Source organism: Macaca mulatta, chromosome 1 (genome assembly GCF_049350105.2).
Source record: "Macaca mulatta isolate MMU2019108-1 chromosome 1, T2T-MMU8v2.0, whole genome shotgun sequence".
Classification (NCBI taxonomy): Eukaryota; Metazoa; Chordata; class Mammalia; order Primates; family Cercopithecidae; genus Macaca; species Macaca mulatta.
Genome location: NC_133406.1, coordinates 75,444,728 through 75,470,966, shown reverse-complemented (window position 1 = coordinate 75,470,966; position 26,239 = coordinate 75,444,728). Strand labels below are relative to the sequence as shown.

Genomic DNA, 26,239 nt, shown 5'->3' with positions numbered 1-26,239 from the left:
AGAGATAATTTCTGCTTTATAGAATATTCTGAAAATAGATATAATAAATTGCTTTGAGCAATTCACCAGAAGGTACCATAGATATCTAAATTACATTCTGGCTTTCTTTATGCTTCTATATACAGGCCCTAGTTTTTATCTTTGTACATGAACTCACTTAGAATCGATGTTTCTTATAAGTACCAAACCATTTCAGAGAAAGAGAAAAAAGGGAATTCAATGAAAAACCAGTGAATATCCTTTGAAGAAGGATGGCTGGACAGTCATAAAGGTAGGATACAGTTCCTTCCATGTAGGGTTTATTTAGGTGAACCAGATGTAGATCGCAGATGTAGATGACTAACTCAGGTTTTTTTTTTGTGACCATGGTTTACTGAGGATGCCCCAGCTTTACAGAATGTATTCAAACTAGTTGTGTGACCTTGAGCAGGTTGCTTCATCTTCTAGTCTTAATTTCTTTAATCGGTTAAAAGAGAACGCTGGAAAGATCATCCTAAAGATCCCATGCTGCTCTAGCACATTCCGATGAGTGGCGCCTCTGTCAGTGTGAGCTCCTATTGTTAAATTTTTCTGCGTGAAAACATTCATACAAACTACTGGGAAGTTAGCAAAACCAAATATAAGATCCTTCATGTAAAACATATGAATCTACTTCCCAAACCATACATCCATAACTATGTCTTATTACCAGACCTTTCCAACTCCTGAATAAGTTTGCTAAATAAGTTGCAGGGAATGTAAGAATTAAGAATTTGTTTTGGAGAATGCTGTGTTAATAACTGATACTAAATAACAGTGACCCTAAGCAAAATGACAAAACTGATACATTTCTTCTGCATGTCCTCTTAATATTCTTTTTAGTGCCATAAATACCTACTTTCCTCCCCAGACATCCCATGAATGCATTACACCCTTCAGCATCCCTGGATCTCTTTCTTACCAACTTTATGTCCATTTGGGTCTTTATACTCTAGGTATTGCCTCAGGTCTCTGAATGTACTTTTCTCTCCCATTCTTATCAGAAGCTGTTCACAATGTATCAATTTTCACTAAGACATACCATTAAGGACAACCTGAAAGCTAAAATATCTCCTTTCTAAAAATAATCTAAATTAGTTATCTAAATTTAATAGGAGAAAGAAATACATCTTTAATGGTAAAGTAACAGTAAAATTCAAAGTATTAGCAAAAAGCTTGTAACATATTTCTCCTTTTCTGTGAGAGGCAGAGGGGAGGCTTCTGAGTTTCCACAATATGACAAGTCACCAGAAGTCACCTACCTCATATATATATATATAGAGAGAGAGAGAGAGAGAGAGAGAGAGAATCTTATGATAAATTTCTCTAGGATATAAAGTCAGACTGTGTCAGTATGCTCATATTGAGGAGCAGAGGCAGATCAGACTGAATAGCAGAGTGAAGTCAGATTATAAAGAATTTTGAATGCTTATGCTGAAAAATATGGATTTTATCCTATGGATAACAGGGTAGCTTTGGAGGCTTACAAACTGCAAAGATAAATGAAATAAAAATGCTCTGTTAGAAAGGTTTATCTGATGGTGGTAAATATACTGGGTTAAAGGACAAAAGACTTAAAAAGAAAATCATTTTAGAGACTATTACAATTGCTCAGGGTTCAGGAAATAAATATGAAGGGACTGATTTGAAAGACACCTGGGATGATGAACTGAAAGATGGCAGCAAAAAATGAAGAAGAGTCAACTACTTCAAAATCCTGGTTAACTGGGGATAGTTTAGAATTGTGGATTGTTTAATGTGATGTCTGATTTAGAAAATAGAAAAATACACACACACACACACACACACAGAAAAAAAAATAACAGCCTGAAAAATTTCACAAAGAACATGTGAATGCTCAAACTCAGGTTGCATCAAACCACAAAGATCATAAATATAATTTTCAGTTCAATGAAGATAAGGGTACTATCGGCAACCATAAGTATCAAGGCATACATCCTTTTGTATATATATCATGGAAATACAAAAGACGGAAAAAAGGTCCAACTAAGAAACTAGAAAGGAACAAAATCAATGTTTTTCAAGTCAGAAAAGTGGTTTTGAGATAATGTCTATAAGGTCCAGATATGTGCTCCAGAAAGTCATTGCAGGTACATCTTAACATTATTCTTGAGTTTCCCTGTCACCCCAAAGATACTTTCCAAATATACCAAATATACAAAGACATATGACACATAGATACACATACCCACACATACGCACACACGTTGGCAGGTGCACATGGTAAGGCTGCCACTTTTCTAGGGCTTCATCATCTCAAAGTAAAAGTGAATAATCATATATTGAGCACTTGATATGCATAAGATCTCACCACCTAGATACTTAAAAGATAGAGTTGAAAGCAATAAATGATTTGGAATAATTAATATTTTTTTTTTTTTGAGTCAGAGTCTTGCTCTTTCACCCAGGCTGGAGTGCAGTGGTGCGATCTCGGCTCACTGCAACCTCTCCCTCCCGGGTTCAAGCGATTCTCCTGCCTCAGCCTCCCAGTATGGGATTACAGGCATCTGCCACCACATCCAACTAATTTTTTTTGTATTTTCAATAGATACAGGGTTTCACCACATTGGCCAGGCTGGTTTCGAACTCCTGACCTCAAGTGATCTGCCATCCTTGGCCTCCCGTAGTGCTAGGATTACAGGCGTGAGCCACCACATCCGGTCAAAATTTTCCTAATTTAAATATTTTTCACCTTATAAGATTTGTATCCTGGAAATTAAAATAAGTTTTTTTAAAAAGATTTGTCTTATAAAATTGTTTTTCATATCAACAGACTACCAATTAATTATGGGTATGTCAAGTTTATCTATTTATTTTATTATTATTTATATTGTTATTGTTATTGTTATTTTTTGAGATGGAGGCTCGCTCTGTCGCCCAGGCTGGAGTGCAGTGGCACTATCTCAGCTCACTGCAAGCTCCGCCTCCCAGGTTCATGCCATTCCCCTGCCTCAGTCTTCCGAGTAGCTGGGGCCACAGGCACCCACCACCACGCCTGGCTAATTTTTTGTATTTTTGGTAGAGACGAGTTTTCACCGTGTTAGCCAGGATGGTCTTGATCTCCTGACCTCGGGATCCACCCGCCTTGGCCTCCCAAAATGCTGGAATTACAGGTGTGAGCCACCGCGCCTGGCCAAGTTTAATTTTTAAAATTAAGACAGTCTTTCTCTATACAAATATGATTTAACATCATTTGGGAAAAAAGTAGCTGAAACCGTTTTGGCTTCCTCAAAAATATAATTCAAAGTAAAATTTTATCAGTATTAAACACAGTATAGGATCTTTTTAAAATAATAAATAAAATAGTTATTTCAGTAATATTTTCACTGCTTTAGTGGGGAGTGAGGAAAAACATCAAAAATCTATCGTATAAATTATGACATGAAAACTATTTCCATTATATACATGTAACAATTTTAATTGAAGTAAATTTGTTTCTACTTTAGTTTTAATTTCAATATGTGTAAACTCTTAAATGCCACACTAAAATAAAATAGACATAGTTATACTGAGTTATATGTATATTTTATGTTTATTTACCTTTTTTATTATCACATTAAAATGAAAAACAGGGTAACATTTTTACTAATAAGATAACTATTACCGTGTATAATTCTATGTAATAACCAATATTTCCAAACTAACCTTTTATAATTTGGATCTTGAATTTTACATTTGTCTGTAATTTTTCTAATCTCCAGGAAGACTCTCAAAAATTCTGGCAATACTTTAGAGGCATCTTTTACTAAATCCAACAATAGGCCTTTGCATATATCCACCAGTAGGTGGAGCAGACAACATAATTTATTACCTAAGAACAAGGGCAGGGGAATGAAAGTCAGTTTATTTGGAATAAAACAAATCTGCAAATGAGATTTTCTTCAAAGGAAATATGTCTTATATGTGTTAGATTTAGTTTGACTAGTTACTGAATCAAAATAAATAACTTTATTAAGTAATCAATCTTTAGAGAAAGATAAATTAAATTTACAAATGGAAGCAATATTTGCATTTTACTTTATCCAAATCAACCAAAATTAGCCTTCCTTTCATAAAACTTTTACAGGGACAAAGATTTTTTGATGTGTTCATTTAATAAGGGTGCTAAACCCAATCCTGTTTTACAGGTGATGGGGTGCATAACAAATAGTATTTTCTGGGAAATATAATTGACTAATCCTATTATGTCTGTAGCAACAAATTAACCTTATTACTACTAGTAAATGGTGATTGATTATTTATGCAAATAAGTTACCATATTCAGCTTTCTGATTGAAGTAAACATACACAAAAGGTGTTTTAATATGACTCAAACTTTTTAATTAATAAAACCCTGAGGGGTCTATTAATTCACTCATTGCAATATTAGTTATTTACTTGTGTAATTTCTATTAGCGCTAACATATTTGCTTGAATAAAGATGAGATAATTAATACCATCAAAAATTAGTAATAGCTTTTGGTAATATTTTAAGGTATACATTGAATTTGTACTAAATATAGGCTTAAACCTGACTTTAAAACTTTGCAATCAGCATATGAGTATATGAGTATACCAGCATAATCATCCTAAAATTACTAATACATTAAAAAACTCAATCTTACACCATCTATATCTGAATTCACAAATACAATTTTGACTTACAAAATTATCTTTTATGAAGCACTGTCAAAATTAATGTTTTATTTCTACTCATCTAAAGTAAGCTATTAGAACAATAAAAATGTAATGTAAAAATTACTATTCTATAAACCATACTAACATCATTCCTAATCACCAATCGCCAATATAAATCATCAATATAATGTCCCCCTCTTAGCTAAAAATGCTATTAGATTTATTCCTTTTAAGCAGATCAATAAAGCTTTTCCTATCCTGACACACTTTTTATAAAATTATTCAAACTTGAATATTTATTTGGAGAATTTTCAAATATCTGCAGGCACTGAATGTTAAAATTGATACAAATCTTTTAAAATAAATATTATTAATTCTTATTTGGCTTTTATTTGTACTTAAAGGTCTACAAATATAATTTGAAATCAAAATCTTAAAACAAACAATGAAATTAATTTGTAAACAACCAAGTAAGGAATATTTAAAAATCTGCAGCTTAATTGCTTCCCAATAGCCCAGACATGCTGTAAAAATTACTAACAACACTCAGATTGAAATATGTGTCTTTTATTCTCTGAATCTTAGGCTCAGGAAGGAAGGTTATGTTGTTTTTTATTAAAATAAAATAGCACATCAGCAAAATCATAAGTATAAATAGTTATTAATTTCAGTGAGATCGCCCATATAAGCAGTAGTGAAAAGTTGGCAATTTCCATCTACAAAAAAATTGACATTAGACTGAAATTAGGCTCAGCGCTTTTTGCGGTTAAAGATTAAATAGTTTATATTTATACTAAAGTCCTAGCACACTACTATTAGATGGCAGGTACTCAAAAATATTATTGGAAGTGATTAACTGGTGAATTTAAGTTAAGATTCATGTTTGTTGTATTTATTAAATCTTAGTGTTGCATACTTTTGTTTAGATGGAGACTGTTTGTTTTAATAGTTGTGACTTGTAGTATGTTTTAAAGGTCAACTTTTTTATATCATGATGAAAAAATACTGATTAAAAGCTAAGTAAAGCAAATCTGTTGGGATATAAGGAATAGAACATATGAACTTTCCAGTATCATTCTGTCAGTACAACTAATCCCTTGAACAAAATGAACAGATGAGACTAAGATGACACAGCTATTCTATTTCACCACCACACACACAAAAAGTTTGTCTTGGAAATAAAAGTGGCTCCATAGGTTCAAAGGGTTGTTTTTTCATCTCTAGTTACCTGTGATCAAATCTTAAGATCACTATGATGAAGTTTACCAACTGGCCAGGTCCAAATGAAAATCCCTGTTATTTTTGTAATATTTCTCTCCAAGGGAAGCAATTTGAGAATACAGTTACACCTGTAATGTCCTCAGGTCTGTGAAGTCAAGTGTCAAATGGAGGTGGGGGACACCAGCATAGAGATTTCTAACTAATTTTTTTATTAATAACTAAAGGAAAGCCAAGAAAGGAAATGAGAAAATGAATGCTTCCAATTGGTAAGATTAATGGAAGAAAATTAAAGAAGGAAACCTTAGGTTTATCTGTGGTTAAATTCTAATAATATGATTGTTACCATTTACTGAATGCCATCTAACGGTCTGGCACTGTTTTAAATACATGACATTTAATCCTCATAACATTCTTCCAAGATGGGTTTCATTATCCCACAAATGCAGAGGGAAGCAGAGGCTCGGAAAACTGAAGGTAATCTCCTAATATATTACCCTTAGTGTGAGAGCTGGGATGTCAACTCAGCTCTGTCTGATGACAATATTTGGGTTCTTTCAACCTTGCCATAGTGCCTCAAAAATAATTATTTTATTGGATGCCAAGGAGTTTTGGAGACTAGGGATCACTAAAGTTTACACACATTGATATTATCAGCGGCTTATATGGTATAAAGAAGGAGAAAAATGCATTGACAGCTTGTATTTGTTAATACAAATATACTTAAAACACAATGGTAATATCTGAAAATCCATTAAGGTCTATGATTCAAGTGTTTCAGTCAGGTTTGTGAAAATTCTTTGTCAAACCAGGTGCTTAATTTAAAAAATGAAATGAAATTAAATTAATTAAAGAAATAATGCATAGAAAGTCTCTACAATACTGTTTGGCACATGATAAGCACTCCATAGATATTTGCTGTCAGATTATTTTTATTAGTTAAAAAAAACCTGAGTCTTCATGGACTTTCTAAATCATTTCACTAGATACTCAGTATCTCAACAACCTTGAATAAAACAGAATTAACAAATGTTCAGTTAAATACAATTTCACTATTTTAGGCCAGGTGTGGTAGCTCACACCTTTAATCCCAGCACTTTAGGAGACCGAGGTGGGGGGATCATTTGAGGTCAGGAGATCAAGAACAGCCTGACCACCATGGTGAAACCCCATCTCTATTAAAATACAAAAATTAGCCTGGTGTGGTGGCGGGTGCCTGTAATCTCAGCTACTCTGGAGGCTGAGGCAGGAGAATTGCTTGAATCCAGGAGGCGTAGGTTGCAGTGAGCCAAGATCACGCCACTGTACTGCAGCCTGGGCAACAGGGTAAGACTCTTTTTTGCTCCCTCTTAAAAAAAAACAAAATGATTTCACTATATAAAACAATGCTTTCTGTATTACAATACCCATCATAAGTATACTTAGCACAACTAGAACTCATATTAAGAAAGATTCAGAGTATAAAGATGTTCGCTTTACTACGATTAACAAATGTATTGTAAAAAATAAAATACCAGATTTAAAGAAATAAGGGTATTAATAGTATGCTTAGTTTAATGAAAGTTGAAATGACTAATAACTAAAGTTAAAAAATTTCTGCGAAAAGGAATTTTTTATTTGAAATTCTATATAAAAAGGTAGCACTTCAATTATACAACTAAAACTGTTACTACCATAGATTTTAATGAAAAGTTAAAATATTTTGACTTTTAATTTTTAAAAGTATCTTTAAATTACTGCCTAAGTATTTGAAGTCCAGTGACCTTAGATTGCCGAGTGCCATGTCTATTTCTACTTTGTATTTCTAACTCAGCCACGTAACACCTCTGAGTTTGTTTCCTTACCTGTCACATGAAGATAACTCAGCTACACAAATCCAAGTAAACATGAAGATAGTCACCATGATTAAAAAGTATTGATATTTAGACTACCAAGCAGAAGCTAGAGATAGAGGGAGATCTACGCTCCAAATGTACACGGCCAGCCCAGGATTTAATATATTTTTTTAATTTGGATGCCTCTAAGGATGACATTCAGTCTTGGGGCTCACCCTTCACCACTGGGACTTGACTTGCCCCTGCCTGGAGACATTCGACTATGTGACTCTGGCCAAAACTATAACATAGGACTTGAAGGTCTGTGAGAAAAAATAAAAACCCAGAGATTGCTAGTTTCCTGACTAGCTCCCTAGTAACAAAACACATCTCAACCCCCAAATTCATGTTTTTTTAAAACCGTATTTCTTTTTGAGACTATTCCACATGCCATGTATTCTTTCCTAGTAACCAGGACAAAATCCAAGGTATTGACATTTTAGCAAGCATTGTAAAATAAATGTCTAAGTATTCCAAATTTCATGCTTATATTTCTATAAGAAGATGTAACTGCTGAAGCAATTTTGTTAAAAGTTTTACCTGAAAACTTCCATCAAAATTTAGAAAGGGTCAAAAAATGGTTTTAATCTCAACATTAGCTCAATTAAAAGAGAAAACATGAAAGCCACTTCAGCCTAATAACTTGTTAGTTCTTGATCAATTCACAACACAACAATAAGCCATTCAGAATGAGTTTTGAAAGCGAGGTTATGCCCTTCGTGTTGTGTTATCACCGTGGCAGATCACACTGCTGACTTGGACCTTTCTGCCAGCATCGCAGCAGCTGCCTCTATGAAGCTGCTGTCACAGACGAGTCATGGTGCCTGCGCGCACCTACACAGAAGCACGAAATTGAACTCGAAGTAGTGTCTTTGTGATATCTTTTCAACAAGTCGTGTCCCATTCAGCTTGCTAGTTTATCTCTGTCAGGCTAGGGGCCCAAGTGGCTTACAGGAGCTGTCAGGGACAGGTAGACCAACCTGCTTTGTGCTGAGGAGGTAATGCATCTTTCGGGCTTGGTAATCTCTTTTCTTCTCTTCCCTTTCGAGGTTAGCTTTCTTCTCTTCTCTTTCTTTCATTTCTGCAAACTCCTCCAGTGCCTTCCTGCATCAAAACCATCTGTAGTTATTTATGATACTATGTGTTCACATTTTAATTCTTTCACTGATGATAAATCAGTTTTTTTTTTGAGGGGCAACCATCATCCATATCCATCCAAATCAGTGGTGTAGTCTATCTCACCTGCATTTTCTACAAGAATCTTTGCAAAATTTAGAAAGCATTTATGTGATATTTTGGTGATTAAGTTTTTGAGATCAAATGAGTATATTATAATTAATTCAAAGCTGAGAAAATACTCATATCAAATGCAAAGTGTGTCTTACCAAATTATCAGGGTTTTTTGTTTTAAGATTAACTTTTTTGGACATACTTAAATCTCCCAAGAAAGCATCTGAGCTACTGTTTTCCCTTACATTTTGGATTTGTATTTTCAAATCTCTAATCATTTATTTTGCATACTAACTAATGGCCTAAATTTAAAAATGTGACAGGTTTTATACATACACTTAATTTATTGTAGGTTTACTTCAGTTGACAGTTCAAATAATACCAATAAGATTACATATATTATCTTGCACTTCAAACAAAGGCTGACATTTTGTCCAATTATGTAGATAATTCGAATAAAAGCTAAATCAGGTGAGAAAGTGCAAGTCTTTTCTAGGCATAATAAATTCTATTAAAATAATGAAACTTTTCATTATTTATGTGTATCTAAGAAATATAAACAAAAAAAGCTTTTAAGTATACTATGTGAAAACACCTGCTAAACAGATTATGATATCAAATATGGAGAAAAATAAATCCTTTATTTTCAAGGAAAAACTTAACTCTTTGTGTTAAAATAATGTTTTGAAATTGTACTATACTTTTTTTTTAAAGTAGGTATGTAACTTAGTGTCTAGTTCTGTAAGTAAAGTTTTAAATAAACTATCTGAGCATTTTTCTCAAAGATATCTGAGGAAAGTAGAGGAAAAAATTCAAAAAATAAAAGAGATTCTCCTTTCTACTTCAATGTCTAGAAATATTTTTGTTGCAATTTTCTGTTAAAGGCTACCAATACAATACTTCATACAAGGTTACTTATGAAACACACTGACGTTTAAAAATCACCAAGCTATGCTATTGCAGCAGAGCAATTTTTTTCAACATAAGATTAAATTGCAAAATAAATGAATTACTTGGAGTGGCATGGCCCCCATTTTGCCACCCTTCTCTTGAAAATTGCTTATTAATATGAAAAAAGGAGTCAGAAAATAGCCTGTTTTACTTTATGCATAGTATTTTGGGGGCTTCTGCGCCCACAGAGCCAGGCTAGCTGCACGTTTAGATTGTGTTGGCAAGCTGGTACAATGACCTCTCTGACCTGCATCTCAAGGCTATTATTAATCGCTAAGTAACCTGGTAAAGCCAAACAAATTTGTTTCCATTGAAAGGATCTCTATCTGTGTCTGAGAATTTGTTCTGTACCAAACAAACCTCATTAACTGTGTCCATTTTTGACAAAGAACCAGGAGTTAGAGGGATTGGTGACCTTTCTTTGTCCTTAAAGTACAAATTTCAAGGCAGTTACATATGAATAAATGAGAATTTTTGCTTGGAAAAATAACAATCATATGTTACATTAAAAGTGAATATATTATTTGTTTTAATCTTTACTATTGTTATTATGAAAAAAATAAAAATTAACCAGAGAACTACCACTGTAAAGATAATTACTCAGAAATGCATGTATCTAATTTTATATTACTCTAAATGTAAGTACAGTAATTTTCTAAGCAATCATAAAAATAAAAAAATCTATAGGGAAGTTTGTGCTCTATAAATAATTTAATAAATATGAAAAGGTCTTATATAAGAAGAAAGGCCTAATATAATTGAAAACATATATGAACGGGTAAGGTACAAAGATGTACATAGAACTTGGACACAAAATCAAAAGTGCAAGTTATTTTAAGTAGTAAAAACAGTTCATCTTCAGAATATGGAAATGTAAAATAAAAACAGTATGTATAGAGTGGCATGGCACAGTGAACTAAACCTGTGAGATAATGGAAAACAATGTTACTTTCCAGTGTATAAAGAAAACACGTAAGAAACACTAAAAACACTCATCTGCTGTAATCTCAAAACACAAAAGTAGTTAATTTAATAAATTCATCCAATTATTGAAAAAAATCAATTCTTAGGTTCCAAATTGATTTCTTGTAACATTTGAGAGTGTGTGGATATACTGAACAAGGCAGTAATATTTTTGTCAAACATTCTTTGTTGAACAATGAAGTAGGAATTGCTAAATAAATTATTCTTGATATATAAATTTTTGTTATATCAGCAGGGTGAAGATACTGCTCAGTGTGCAGGATGCAATAAAAATTAGGATCTCATTAAAGATAAAAGGATGGAAACCATTCTAACTAGGATTCCCTACAAAATTATAAAAATTACCTATATTTTTAATGTGGAGGTTTTTAAAATGCAGTACTTCTAAGACATTTAAATCTATTGTTTTTCTGTTTTTACATTTCAGATGTATTTTCTCATTTCTATCCTGAAAGAAAAAAGTCCTCTGATAGATATGGTATAGCTTTTACTAATTACTCTATTTTGCAAATACAGAAACACATAAAGAGATTAAATGACCTACTGTGATTAACAAATAAGTTAATGGCAGAAATGGAATTAGAACCTCTGTGTTTGCAGATTTTCTAACTCCAGACCAGGCTGTCATCTTCCTGACACAAGAAATAATATGCCAAATATATTTTTATTGAATTAGCCATGCATATTTTCTTTTATCTTATATTTCTGTCTTCTACCATATAAAGAAACTTGAATAAGTTCCAAGACTTTCTGCCTTGTTTTCATATCTATAAAACATTTTCTGATATAGTTTTAAAATAAAGATAAAAATTACTGAAACTCTTGAAAAGCTTTACATATTTGAATGTATTTTGCTAATGATATTTATAGGGATAATAAAGTATTTACATATTCTAATAATGATAGCAATAGTAATAGCCACAATATAGTGGAGTGATTAAGAGCATAGACTCTGCTTTTGTTTTGTTTTGTTTTTTGAGACGGAGTCTTGCTCTGTCACTCAGGCTGGAGTGCAGTGGCACAATCTCAGCTCACTGCAACCTCTGCCTCCTTGGTTCAAGTAATTCTCCTGCCTCAACCTCTGAAGTAGCTGGGATTACAGGAGCGTGCCACCACGCCAAGCTAATTTTTGTATTTTTCGTAGAGATGGTGTTTCGTCATGTTGGCCACTCCTGACCTCAGGCGATCCACCTGTCTTGGCTTCCCAAAGTGTTGGGATTACAGACCTGAGCCACTGCACCTGGCCAAGAGCATAGACTCTGAAATGGCACCTGGTTATAACAGCTCTGCTATGCTCCTTACTAGCTGTTTACCCTCTGAGCTGCAATTTCCTCATTTGTAAAATGTAAATATATTAGTATTAGTATCTTTTCCATTAAATTATTGTGAGAATGAGATAAGTTAATCAATGTAAAGTGCTCAAAATATTGGCTGGTACACAGTAAGGTGCTATGTAAGTGTTAGCTATTTATTGAACATTTACTATGAGCCAAGTACTAGGCTACATGCTTTACCTACTCAACTGGATATGCTTTCTCTAATTCCCTTGGTTGTCTCCTCCTTTCTCTCTCCTGATGAGAGTTTATTTTACGAATGAAATCCCACAATGCAGAGCATAGAATATGGCTTCCTAAGAGGCATGGGTTATGGGGTAAACCCTGATAAGTGGAAAATAGGAGACAGAAAAGACCATGCAAATAAATTCTTCCTTTCCCTGTCCTCCACCTACTTATCTGAGGGATGGTTTCTCCTTGCAAAACTGAAGATAACCTGTGTGGCTAAAGACAGCAAGCATGGCCGGGTGCAGTGGCTCACACCTATAATACCAGCACTTTGGGAGGCCAAGGCGGGCAGATCACCTGAGGTCACGAGTTCGAGATCATCCTGGCCAACATAGCAAAATCATGTCTCTACTAAAAATATGAATACTTATCCGGGTGTGGTGGTGGGCACCTGTAATCCCAGCTACTCAGGAGGCTGAGGCAGGAGAATTGCTTGAACCCGGAAGGCGGAGGTTGCAGTGAGCCGAGATCGCACCACTGCACTCCAGCCTGGGTGACAGGGCAAGATTCCATCTCACAAAAAAAAAAAAAAAAAAAAAAAAAAAAAAAGACAACAAGCATGTCTGCTGTGCTATATCACATCACTATGGGGCTCTTTGTGAAGCAGTGGCCAGGACTGCAGGAGCTCATCATGTCTCATTCCTACCTACAGAACCAAACCCAAAGTTCCAACTGCCAGGAGTGCTGGCTGCTGACTGTTCATAACTATATCTCACTGGAGAAAATCAGTTGCCCTGCCCCAGGTAGATTTTGTTATCCTGCCCCCAGCCTGGATTCAATCAATGACTGGGAATTGACAGAGTACATAGGCCCAGAGCCTTTGTCTTGGTTTGGGACCAATATAAAGGGCCATCCAGATCCCAGAGCTGAGACCTCCTGATGCAATTCAACTTCTCCCTCAACCTTCCTCTTCCCTTCTCTTAAAGATGTTGCTCCCCAATAAATCTCATGCAACAAATCACTGTCTCAGTGATATTTCCATCTATGACACTTCCATCTATGACCTCTTTTTTCTAACCCTTATTGAGCCGGTATTGCTATTTTTTGAGCAAGTAAATAATTCTAATGTACAACATTAATGTATAAAAAGAGACTGAAGCTGAAAAGATGCTTAAAAGCTATTTGGCACAATACAACTAACACACAATACAAACCTATAAGGCCTTTCAGTATTGACCCCTGCTTCCCTCTCCTTCTTACTTCATATCACTCTCTCCCGGAATCACTATGCTTCAGTCACAATGGCTATATTTCATTTCCTAGCAAACCATTTATTTCTACCTCAAGATCTTCACTTAAATTGTATTTTCTGCCTTGGATTTCCTTTACAGCAATCTGAATTCTCCTTTCACTGTTCTTTTCACTCATAAACACCGTAATTTTGTTTTTCTTCCATATAACTTAATAAAATGTATAATGATACATTTATGGATATATTTGTTTAATATATGTCTTCCCTACTAGACTGCAAACTCTGTAAAAAATAAAGACTATGTCTATGTTGCCCATGTCTATTTGAATGAATAAGTAAACATTTTTAAAAGACTACTGTCTCCATATAAGTGTGTAGGTTTATGTATATGAATGATGATAGGAACTACAGAGAAGTGACTGCAAAAACAAGTATATAATCCTGCTCAATCCCGAGACCAAATGAATGGTAATGATTACTTCCTATCATGTAATAATTCATGTTTTCTTGCATTGCAGATTTTCTTTTCCTTGTTACATTTTTTTCTTTTTAAACTGTTTCTTGGTTTTGTCTAATGTCTGTACCAAAGGAGAAAAATAATATATTTCTATAAAATATTTTTGAAGAACAAGAGCACTCTGCTCAAAATTATATTATTTCCACAAGTGATATAAAATATCCAAACTCATAATCCTAATAAATACATTAATATATAAAAATATGTATGATATATAACATATTATATAAATGACTCAATTATATGCAGTTCAATATTTGCTCAGTATACTCATTAAATGCTTTATTCACCATAATGAAAATTATTAATAAGATGGACACATATTCTTTTTGCTTTTCTTGCCCATTTCAAAATATAATACTAAAAACAGAATCTTTATAATTTTTATATTCTCTTTTTTTAAGTCAAGAACAAAAGCACAAAATCTCCATCCTTTCCTCTAAGAAGGCTTCATAGATCCCCTCAACAAAAATTAAACTTTAGTTGTTCCCACTGTCATAATCTCACTGATTATGAATCCTTTATTTCTTTCATATGTCCATTACCTTCTGCAATACATTATAGTTGTAGGTATGCATGCATGACTTGCCAGCTCAACCTCCTGAATGCTAAGGCCCTGCTATAGGCTGAATATTCGAGTCCCCCCAAATTCACATGTTGAAGCCTAAATCCTAAATGTGATGGCATTTGGAGGTAGGGCCTTTGGGAGGTAATTCAGTTACAGAGGTGGAGCCCCCATTGAATGGGATTAGTGCCATGGGATTAAAAACAGACATGAGAAAGATACTCTCCCTCTGTGAGGACACAAGGAGAAGATGACTGTCTGCAAACGAAGAAGAATGCCCTTACCAGATGGATATGTTGGCACCTGTCTTGAATTATCCAGTCTCCAGAACTGTGAGAAACAAATTTCTCTTGTTTAGCCACTCTCTGGAATTCTGCTACAGCAGCCCAAACTGACTAAGACAGGTCCTGAAGGTCAAGAATAATGTTTATTTATTGATGTGCACCTCCCAAAACACTTGGCATAATACCTAGTATGAATTTGGTGCCAGCATTCTCTTTAACTATTTCTCAGTCGACTAGTACATTTCATCACTCCTGATGGTTTAATTAGGAGAGAGAAGAAACTACATTGTGAAAGTCATCTGTTGGGAAGTGGGAGTAGAACCAGAACTCCAGCTCTTTGCCTAGGACAGTGGTTCTCAAAGTGTGGTCCCTGGACCAGCAGCATCAACTTCACCTTGGAACTAATAAAAACGCACTTTCTCAGACCCCACCCCAGATTGGCTTAATTAAACATTCTGGAGGTGGAACCCTGAGACAGTCTATGAAATATTACAAAGAAGACACAATATGTACTTCACAACAATTCCATAAAAATCATAATTTTGACAAAGAAATAAAGAATTCTACCAAGACTGTTTTAAAAGCACAAATTCCTAAAGATGCAGAGGCAACTGCTAATAAATAGTACTACATAGATTTCTCAAATAAAACAAAATGCCATCATCTGCACCATCTTTAAGAAAAAATACAATTCTAAGGAAATGGATTTAAACAATTCTGTACTGTTCTTATTCTGTTTTCATGGCAAGTAAAGTCAGTGTGTGCTTCTGTTGTAAGATGCCTTCAAAATAAAAATAGTCATGGGTGTGGTAGCACACACCTGTAATACCAGCTATTCAGGAGGCTGAGGCAGGAGTTTCACTTGCACCCAGGAACTCAAGACAAGCCTGAGCAACATAGTAAGACCCTGTCTCAAAAAAATTAAAATAGTCAAATGGCATTAGTTTCTGCTGTGGTATATTATAAAAGTATTTTAGTTAAATTTATTGAATGTATTTACATCTCATCTCTAACAATTGTCTGCCCTGAATATGTTCACCTTAATTTAACCAAATAAGTAAGCCATAAAAGGAAAAAGAGAATGCTGAGTCTAAAATACAATAAAAATACTAACCATAAAGAAGTCATTTACATGCTAGGATTCTGTTTGACATCTAAAAATATTTTGTGAGTGATAAAAACCTTGGAATAGATTATCTGGAAGGTATTAAGATACCTAAAATAGTCCCATTAGAAACAAAATTTAAGTCAGTCAAACAACTTACACCACTTATTTCATCTACCTTATTTTGCTACTGGTTACCTACTCCCTGGATCTGGTTGACAGGTGTTGCAAATTCCATTAGGGCAGCCCTTCACAAAGGGAAAATATATTTAAAATGAAATATTTTGTAGCACATAGTCATTAACTCAAGCACTCAGGTTGCACCTGTTTCACACCTTACTCTGAAACATAGAGTTGAAACTTTAACATTTTAGAAACATTTAGAAAGGTCCTCTAGTTAAAAAAAACAAAAATGTTTAGTTACAATATCCTTTGTTGCAGTATAGAAGAGTTTCTCTTCAAAAATATCTAAGCTACTTTAAGAGTTAATACCATGTAGAGAATTAACACTCATTTGTTTATTCAGGCAGATTTTCACAAACATGTTTAAGATATTTAGAGAAATAAAGATGTTTAAAGAGTAGTACTTGCATTCAAGTAGGTTGCAAACAAAATAGCTGATAATTTATCAGACTGTAAAAAATAAGTCTGTGAAAGAAATATATACGTAGTGCTTAAGTTCAGGGAGATCACTTCTGATTAGAGGGATCGGAAAAGATTTCATGGAGGTGATGGTATTGGAGTTGGGAACTGAACCGTGAGCAAGTTTTCACTAAATAGAGAGAGCAGGGATAGAGAGGAGTGGTGTTGAAATAAGGCTGGATCATTCACTAGAAACTCTTGCTCTCTTTGGTAGGCTTTGACCATCAACAGCAAAGGACAGAAATGCACTTTTGAGAAGAAAGGTTTCCTGGCCACACCTAAATGGGCTCTCTAAGGGTAATGCTGGCAAATTTATTCTCTATAGACAAGACATTTTGAGAATGAAAAGAGTAAAAAAGATGATAATGGTCAATGTTATAAAATTACAATACCATGACTTTAGTCTGATCATACAAAGGGATTGTCCAATTGCTCTATTATTTCATTTACCTGCTTAGCATGATTATAAAAAGCAATAAGACTCCATTCAAAGATCATTCATGAAAATAATTTTTTTTCTTCTTCTGACTTTTTGAATCAACTTGGTTGAAAAGAATTTTTGTGTAGTATTCTTTCTAAAAATATGCACATATTTCACTGTAAAATTATTTTATTTTTTATCATCTAGAGAGTTGCTCTAAAAGGAAGTAAAATTTTAGATAATATGTATGATGTCAAATAATTGAGAATGACATAAGTACAATAATAGCAATAATAATAAAATGTATTTATATAGTACATTATTTTCAGGGCTCCAAATGCTTTCAGACATTAATTCAGTCTCACAACATTCTACCAAAGTTGGTAAGGGGCAGATATTATTAACAAGGTCTCTGTTCATCTTTGTGAAATAAAATGACTTTACAGATTGTGACTTTGAGGCACAGCATGGGGGCTTTTCTGCATAAAGATAGATGAAGGCATATCATATTCTCTCCATTGCCCATCTTCACAGTGATTCAGCTGTGGAGGAGGAGGATCAACACACTACATTTATGTTTTGGGTAGAGTTCAGAATTGAGGTAGCTACAGTTCCCATTTCCTATAAAAAGAGTTTCATGATCTCGTTTATTTTGTTTTTAGTCAAACATCACACATTGTCTCTCGTTTAAAATGTGTTAACCTCACTTTAAAGCAAAAATAATTGCTGCTGCTTTTGCATGCAATCCAGTCAACACAGACAAGGGGCATCTCTCAACTAATCTCGATGCCACCATAAAGCAATAATAACATACCATAGGATGACATCAACATATTTTAAAGCAGTATGCTACATGTCGTTTCAAAAATTATCTAATGAGTTTTGGGAAACTATTTATTGAGCAATTCTTTTACAGTTGATCTTAGAAATCATTTTTATATGAATGCCACAGGGAATACTATCCCATTTATTGTTGGATAAGAAACTGTTACAAAATAGTGGTCATAGAGAGGAGAGAGAGAGAGAGAGAGAGAGAGAGAGAGAGAGAGAGAGAGAGAGAAATAAATTGGAGTAATTTTCTTTCTCCATTCTTTTCATTGTCAACTCCAAGAGGGGAAAAGGATAGATTTAGAAGGAAAGGAAATGGAAAGAGCTGTAAAGCATTACAAAGGAGTAATAAAAAAGTGATTTAAAAATACATGATTATTTATCAATTTGCTGTTTTTGTAATAGATTATCACTACATAATTTCCTATTTATCATACAATTTCAGTTTATTTAGGTATACATTTGTTCTATGACTTCCCATTCTATGCTAATATTATAACTAAAATACATGTTAACATTCTTCTCCAAAGATTCATGTTTTTTAGTATTAAAACTGTTAAAGAATATGATTCAAGTATTTATTTTGGGTTTGCTTAATTCTTATGCTAAGAATATACTCTAAAATGTAATCCCAGTGTTTATGTTTCACATGTTTCTAGAACCTCTAGGTCATCTTTTACTATGGAACAATTAAAAGGAAGGAAATAAACAGATTACGGTGATCAGATTTATATTTCAGAAAGATCAGTAAGGCAGCAGTAGGGAGGAGACTGAAGAGGAGAGCTAGGAAAAGAATTGATAGGGCTCAGCTACCAATAGAGAAAAGAATTTTTAGAATGAAAATCTCATGTTTCTGGCTTGGGTGCCTAAATGAAGAATGGTTCAATTTACCATAGAAAGAGGAAGAAGTTTAGGGAAATAATTTTATCTAAACATGCTTAGCTTGAGATGTCAGTGGGATGTCCAAGTGGCAATGATAGCAGGCATCTGAATAGATGGTTAAAACAATCAAGATAGAGGTCTGGGTGGAAGAATACTTGGAGTTATAAATCATACAAGTTCTAGCAGAAGTCACAGAAGTGAAAGTGATCACCCATAGAGTGTAGAATGAAAAGGTAAATGCATCGAGGAGGGAATACTACACTAATATTTAAGGTCAAATAGAGTACACAAGGAATGCGGAGAAGAAACCATTAGAAATGGAGAAAAGAAACCAAGAGAAAGTGGTGGCAAAGAATTAAGTTATAAGAGAAGAGAAGAGTGGTTTATGGTGCCTTTATGCTTCAAAGAGATAAAATAAGTATGGTGACTTTATGCTTCAAAGAGATAAAATAAGATGAAGGCCAAAATAGTCCACAGGACAGAATTACATATAAATGATTTTTTGGCACTAATAACATTTTCTCAATAGAATTTCATAATAATGTAAACATATCTTCAAATGTGACTAAAAAGTTTATATATTATTAATTATCAAGCATCTGCATCTGAGATAAATCTACTCAAAATCAGCAATATGAAACATAGCATTCTCAATCCTTATCACAGAATTTTTTTAAAAAAGAAACTTTTCTTTTGTTGTCTATCAAAAAATCAGGTAAGAAAAGTGAGAGATAAGAACTTCCAAGTCCATCCATTCCTCAAAGCTGGACAACCGTAAGGCTAAGTCTATGGACTAATACTATTTTAGTCCTTTACTTTCAAATGAGTAACATTTTAGTACATTCCCCAGGAACTTTTTTTTCCTCAAAAGATCACTACAAAAAAGAAAGATTTGAAATTCAGACTGCTTTTTTGTATTTGAGAAAAAAAAATAAAAAATAAAAAACTTGGCTGGGCATGGTGGCTCACATCTGTAATCCCAGCACTTTGGGAGGCCAAGGCATGTGGATGACTTGAGGTCAGGAGTTCGAGATCAGCCTGGCCAACATGGTGAAACCCTGTCTCTACTAAAAATACAAAAATAAGCCGGGCATGGTGGTGTGTGCCTGTAATCCCAGGTATTCAGAGGATGAGGCAGGAAAATTGCTGGAACCCGGGAGGCAGAGGTTGCAGTGAGCTGAGATCACACCACTGCACTGTAGCCTTGGCGACAGAGTGAGACTCCATCTCAAAAGAAAAAAAAAAAAAAAAGATCACCTTACTGAAGATATCGTTCATTACATTATTTAGTGTCTGCTACTGAGGATTCATGTAAAATTTCTTTCAGGACCGGTGCTAGAAAAAACTGTTTCTTGGCATATGCAGTAATGTTTCTCCATTTTGTTAATGGAACATACTTAGCTAATCATCTTCCCTGATCAATTATACTATTAGCATTATCATATCTGTATTTTCCTTTACTGTGGCCCCTATGTCCTTTGTAAACTGCTTGAAATTCATTGTGGAAAGAGTTAAATTGAAACACCCACATAATAAGCGTTTTCCTTTTGTTAATTCCTTCTAGGGACTGAAGCATTTTTTTCCTTTCTGTATATTTTGCTCTTAAATATTTTGAAATACCAAATTGTAAAAGGTAGTACATTCTTGTTAAAATATAGTATGTGAAAAGACTGTGATCAAATGGTTAATATCATTCCCTATTTTAAAATGATTACGTGGATTACGCCATTAACTAGTAATTATGAATAAATGGCAGACTGTTTTTAAAGCAAAGAATATATTCTACATTTTACGTTGGACACCCTGGATTGTGTTATTATATAATTTCTACCAAATTAATTACTATAATTATTGTATCTTGATATATAAAATGATTCTACAGAAAAAAAGTTCCACTTATAGTTAACATTACAGACTAATTTGTTTCTTGAAAACTAAAATGTTGTTTTCTTGACCTCTTTGGGATAGACCTTACTATAAAAGAACCTGTCATCAGCATACAATTAGATAAAGCTAAACTGCTACCATTTACTTGGCTGAGATCGTAATATTACGTTTTTAAAATGAGGTTTACTGAAATGTTATCTCGAAGTAATCATATTTATTCTCCTTATTTACACAATATCTATGGTGCTCTACTCATGTCCTTGAAATAGGGAACAGGGACACCATCCTATGAAAAAGTGGCCTTGATGCTGGAGTTCATAAATTTTGTTCAGCTTTGGATGAGTTCAAAGAATTGCCATGTAAGAAAAGCCTTACAGAGGGAATTTATCTGATTATGGCAGTAATAATTACCCAGCTGTTTATTGCAGATAGAGAAATAATTCATGTAGGCAATAGGCCGTGGTGGCAATGACACTCCGCATTTAGTAAATATGCAAACTGTTCACTTCTAATTAACCAAGCTAGAGGATGCCCTTATTAAATGTATAAACTAAAAGTGCCTTCCTGACAAGTGATGAATTGTTACAATGCACAAACTCTTGCCACAGAATTATTGGAGTGAACTTGGGGCTTAACTTCATTAAGAGATCTTGTGGGATAGTTAAATGAGGATGGACAGCATAACAAGGCTTACCTGACAGCCAATGATATGTTAGAGCTTAATGGAACTGCACATTTTCTTCTGTCCTACTTAACTGTTCAGATTCACAATAGATAAATTGTGAAACTGCAAAGTTAATTTGAGTTTGAATAATAAAAATAAATGAAATAACATGACAGCCCACTTAGGGAAGCTATCTGACAGTTTACCTATTTACTTAATGAACCTACAAAACAGCCATTTTTTTTAGTGATTCAAATATCTTTCATACATCAAAAACTGAAAACATGCCACTCTTTAAAATCATTAGTTTAACAAAAATCGTCCTGTGGGATAGCTTTAAAATGAAATATATTTCAAAAAGCAAATGAATGAGTTTTATCAAAGAAAACACAAAAAAAATTAATCTTAATATTGACTCTGAGTTTCACTTAATTTTTAGCAAATAATCAACTATGAAATAGCTCTTTGTTTTTATTTTATGCTTAACCTTACATTGAGATAATTATTCATTCTTTATCAAATATCTATACTAATATTTGTATACCAATTAAGAAACAGGTAATTTCTATTTTACAAATTTGTTGTGAAAATTGAATGAGATAATAAAGGGCTTAGCACCATGCTTGGTATACCATAAGTGCTCAAAATATGTTAGCAATTTTAATGTGTTTGAATGACATTAGCTCTATATGATTAAAATATTTCCTATTGTTTTATCAGAATATATTTTATTTCATAATATTATTTCTTCCACTGCCTCTGTAGTAACTAAATAAGTTTTGAAAATGTAACATCTAGTGTGCTTCCAGTACTGTTCTTTTATTTCTTATAAGTTGAATTTACAAAATCCAAGACAGTATTAGATAGCCTTCCAATACAGGCACTTTGTAAATGATTTGGTACTGATAATCGAAATGTTGAGATGATTTTAAAAGGTACTCCAGGCAACTAGTCAACCCAAAACAGAGCTCACAAAAAGTTAAAGTAACTAAATGTATTAACATTTAAACAACTTCATGACATATTTTTTGCAGATGGAAAAAGTGAGGTGCAGAGACAGTAAGTAACTTGACTAAGGATATGAAACTATTCATTGGTATAGGTGAGATACATGCTGAGGTCTACTGAGACTCTGTCCTTGCCTTTTCATCCTTATTACCCAGACTTTGAGACTATAAAATGTGTGAATTGGCATTTTAGATAATGCCAGAATATTACTGAATATGTTTGCTTAATTATCCGCTACTATACAACATGAAAGGAAAAATATGTAAAAGAATATTACACATTTTAAGAGAATCAGACTCTTTGACTATTGAAATATTCTTCCAAATTTATATTAGATAACTTCATTATTGAAGATTTATGTACTAAACAATAATACATAACCCATTTTCAAAAACTTATGCAATCACATTTACAATATACAATTTTTTTTCAATGAACACTGTGCATCAAGAACTGTAACAAGTAGGGAAATTGTCAATTATATATTAAAATCAATGATCTTCAAAATAGAAGATAAAACTTCCATATCTCAATGACAGAATGCTATAATGAAGGGCCAAAATAAAATAGTTTTAATTAAGAGAGAAGCCATGTATAACAATTTTTTGTTATTATTATTATTATTATTATTATTATTATTATTTTGAGACGGAGTTTTGCTCTTGTTGTCCAGGCTGGAGTGCAATGGCGCGATCTCTGCTCACGGCAACCTCCGCCTCTGGCATTCAAGCGGTTCTCCTGCCTCAGCCTCCGGAGTAGCTGGGATTACAGGTGCACACCACCATACCCGGCTAACTTTGTATTTTCAGTAGAGATGGGGTTTCTCCATGTCGGTCAGGCTGGTCTCTAACTCCTAACCTCTGGTGATCCACCTGCCTCAGCCTCCCAAAGTGCTGGGATTACAGGCGTGAGCCACCGCACCTGGCCAATAGTTTTTTTTTGTTTGTTTTTTGTTTTGTTTGTTTGTTTGTTTTTTTAAGGCTTTAAATGTATTTATAAATTTAAAACAACTTAGGTTTCACAACTTGAAGAAAGAGTAAGACCAAACAAAAGTAAAGATGATACTCCATTTAAGGAAAGCATAATAATAATAGCCAATATTTATTGAGTGCTTATTGTAGTAATAATGTGTGGATTTCTAGGAAAGACAATGAATATGTGCTCTTTTGCCTATAATCCTTTTCTAAAAGCAGCCAAAATGAAAAACACACACACACACACACACAAATATGGGAAAATGCTGCATGAAAACAAGGGAACAGTCACAACCGCCATCATAAACTAAGGAGAATAACTGGAAGCTGAATGAAGGAAGAATATCTGCCAGGTTCAATTTAATTTAAAGCCTAACTACACTGTATCTTCCTTAATCACGAAATCAGTGTAACATATGAGCACATTCAATACTGAACAAATTTGATGGCCCTAGTGAGAATCCCAGTCAAGAGGGTTTATAACAACTTGGGGATAATAGGGTTGCAGGACTGAAGAGAGAATTTGCAGCCAAACAATATCCCTTTTTGTCGACCAGAACTTCTGATTGGGTTGACAACTGATGGCAGATTGGACTGGATGAAAATGAGGAAAAGCAGCCTGAGAGCTGTTGAATAAAGTCAACTGATGAAACAAATGCCAGTTTATGAGCAGTAGAACTTTACACTAATCCCACTTCATGAAATCAACATCAACAGTGACAGGTGGTCAAACAGGACTCGGGAGGATAGTGACAAAAGCACAGCTGCCCATTTCTCCACTTTAGTCTTCATCCCTCATCAGATAGTTGAATGACTGGACAAGAAAACAAGCCATCAATATCCAGCCTTCTAGCAGTGAACAAGAATTTTTAGACAATTAGGGATTTTTGGTAAGGTATAACATTACTCCAACAAAATATATTACTTTCCTGTATATAAACAATAATCACTTGGAAAATGAAGGAAAATATATCATTAACAAATACAATAGGAAACTACAATATTTCTAGAAATAAAGTTAACAAATAAAAATACAGCCTATATTAAGACAATCATAAAAATTTACTGAGGAATACTTTTTAAATTTCCACATAAATAAGAAAACATTCCTTTACAAGGAGACTAAACTTATGAAAATGTAACTTTTTCCTACACTACAAGTTTAATTTAAACTATTTAAAAACATAATTTTGGGCTGGGTGTAGTGGCTCACACCTATAATCCCAGCACTTTGGGAGGCTGAGATGGGCCAATCACTTGAGGTCAGGAGATTGAGATCAGCCTGGCCAACATGGCAAAACTCTGTCTTTACTAAAAATACAAAAATTAGCCAGGCGTGGTGGTGCAGGCCTGTAATCCCAGCTACTCAGGAGGCTGGGGGACCAGACTTCTTTGAGCCCAGGAAGCAGAGGTTGCAGTGAGCTGAGATCTTGCCACTGCATTCTAGCCTGAGTGACAGAGCAAGACTCTGTCTCCAAAAATTAATTAATTAATTAATTAATTAAAACAAAAACACAATTTGGTATTTTTGGAACATGTCAAAATGCTTCAAAATTTAGTTGGATAGAGAATTTTAAAAGCAAGCCACAATATTTTTTGGGAAAAAAAGAATTATTTTATAGCTATTTAAGTCATATGATACTATGTAGGATTACAAAGAAAGAAGAATCAGACAGCACAGGTTGATAAGAAATACGCTCGAGAACATGTGGGGACTTAGAATGTGATAAAATGGCGCTTACAGTAAGAGATGAAGCAGTAATTTAATAAATGCTTTAGAATAACTTGTTGGTCATTAAACATTTTTTAGGCCAAATTTCAAATGTACTCTTTGTATTAAATAGTTTCCAGAGGATTCAATATTCAGTGTGACAAAAGAAACTCTAAAATATCAAAAGAAAATACGGATGACTATTCTTAAAATCATACAAAGAAAAAATTATAAAAGAAATTATTGGCAAATATAGCGACATAAAGAATTGAAAGGCCAACATGTTTCAGAATCTCCATAAATATGTTTGCAAGTCAAATGCAAACAAAGAAAGATAATTTCAGCACAGATGATAAAGGATTTGTTTCCTTAACATACATAAGCCTTTCTACAAGTGCATAGGAAAAAAATAAATAAATTAATTAGGCAAACAGAACAAATATAAACAGGAAAGTCATTACAGAATACAAATGACTACTAAAGATATTCAAATTACTAAAATTCAAAAGTTAAATAAAAAATTAGAATTGTTCTTTATTAGATTAGAAATTATTTAAAAAGGTATAAAGAAACAGAAATTTGTGTGCACTATTGGTAGAAGTACAAATTGGTATTTTTCCTATGGAAAATTAGACCATATTTTTTTTATTTTTATTTTTTATTTTATTTTTTATTTTTATTTGAGACAGAGTCTCACTCTGTTGCCCAGGCTGGAGTGCAGTAGCTCAATCTCAGCTCACTGCAACCTCCACCTCCTGGGTTCAGGCGATTCTCCTGCCTCAGCCTCCTGAATAGCTGGCATTACAGGCATGTGCCACCACGCCCTGCTAATTTTTGTATTTTTAGTAGAGATGGGGTTTCACCATGTTGGCCAAGCTGGTCTCGAACTTCTGACCTCATGTGATCTACCCACCTCGGCCTCCCAAAGTGCTGAGATTACAGGCATGAACCACTACACCCGGCTGACAATGTGTCTTATTTATTTATTTATTTATTTATTTATTGAGACAGAGTCTCACTCTGTGGCCCACGCTGGAGTGCAGTGGCATGATTTCAGCTGACTGCAAGCTCTGCCTTCCCAGGT

General features: G+C 33.9%; 1 protein-coding gene across 2 annotated transcripts in view; it reads right to left on the bottom strand.

Annotated features, from left to right (window-relative positions):
• Positions 1–26,239, bottom strand: part of SPATA17 (spermatogenesis associated 17) — a 229,228-nt gene that overhangs the window by 122,926 nt on the left and 80,063 nt on the right. For both annotated transcript variants that reach the window (XM_015116149.3, XM_077987022.1), the window contains exon 6: positions 8,729–8,852. In XM_015116149.3, the coding sequence (XP_014971635.1) occupies positions 8,729–8,852 (124 nt within the window). The remainder of the gene's footprint in view (positions 1–8,728; positions 8,853–26,239) is intronic.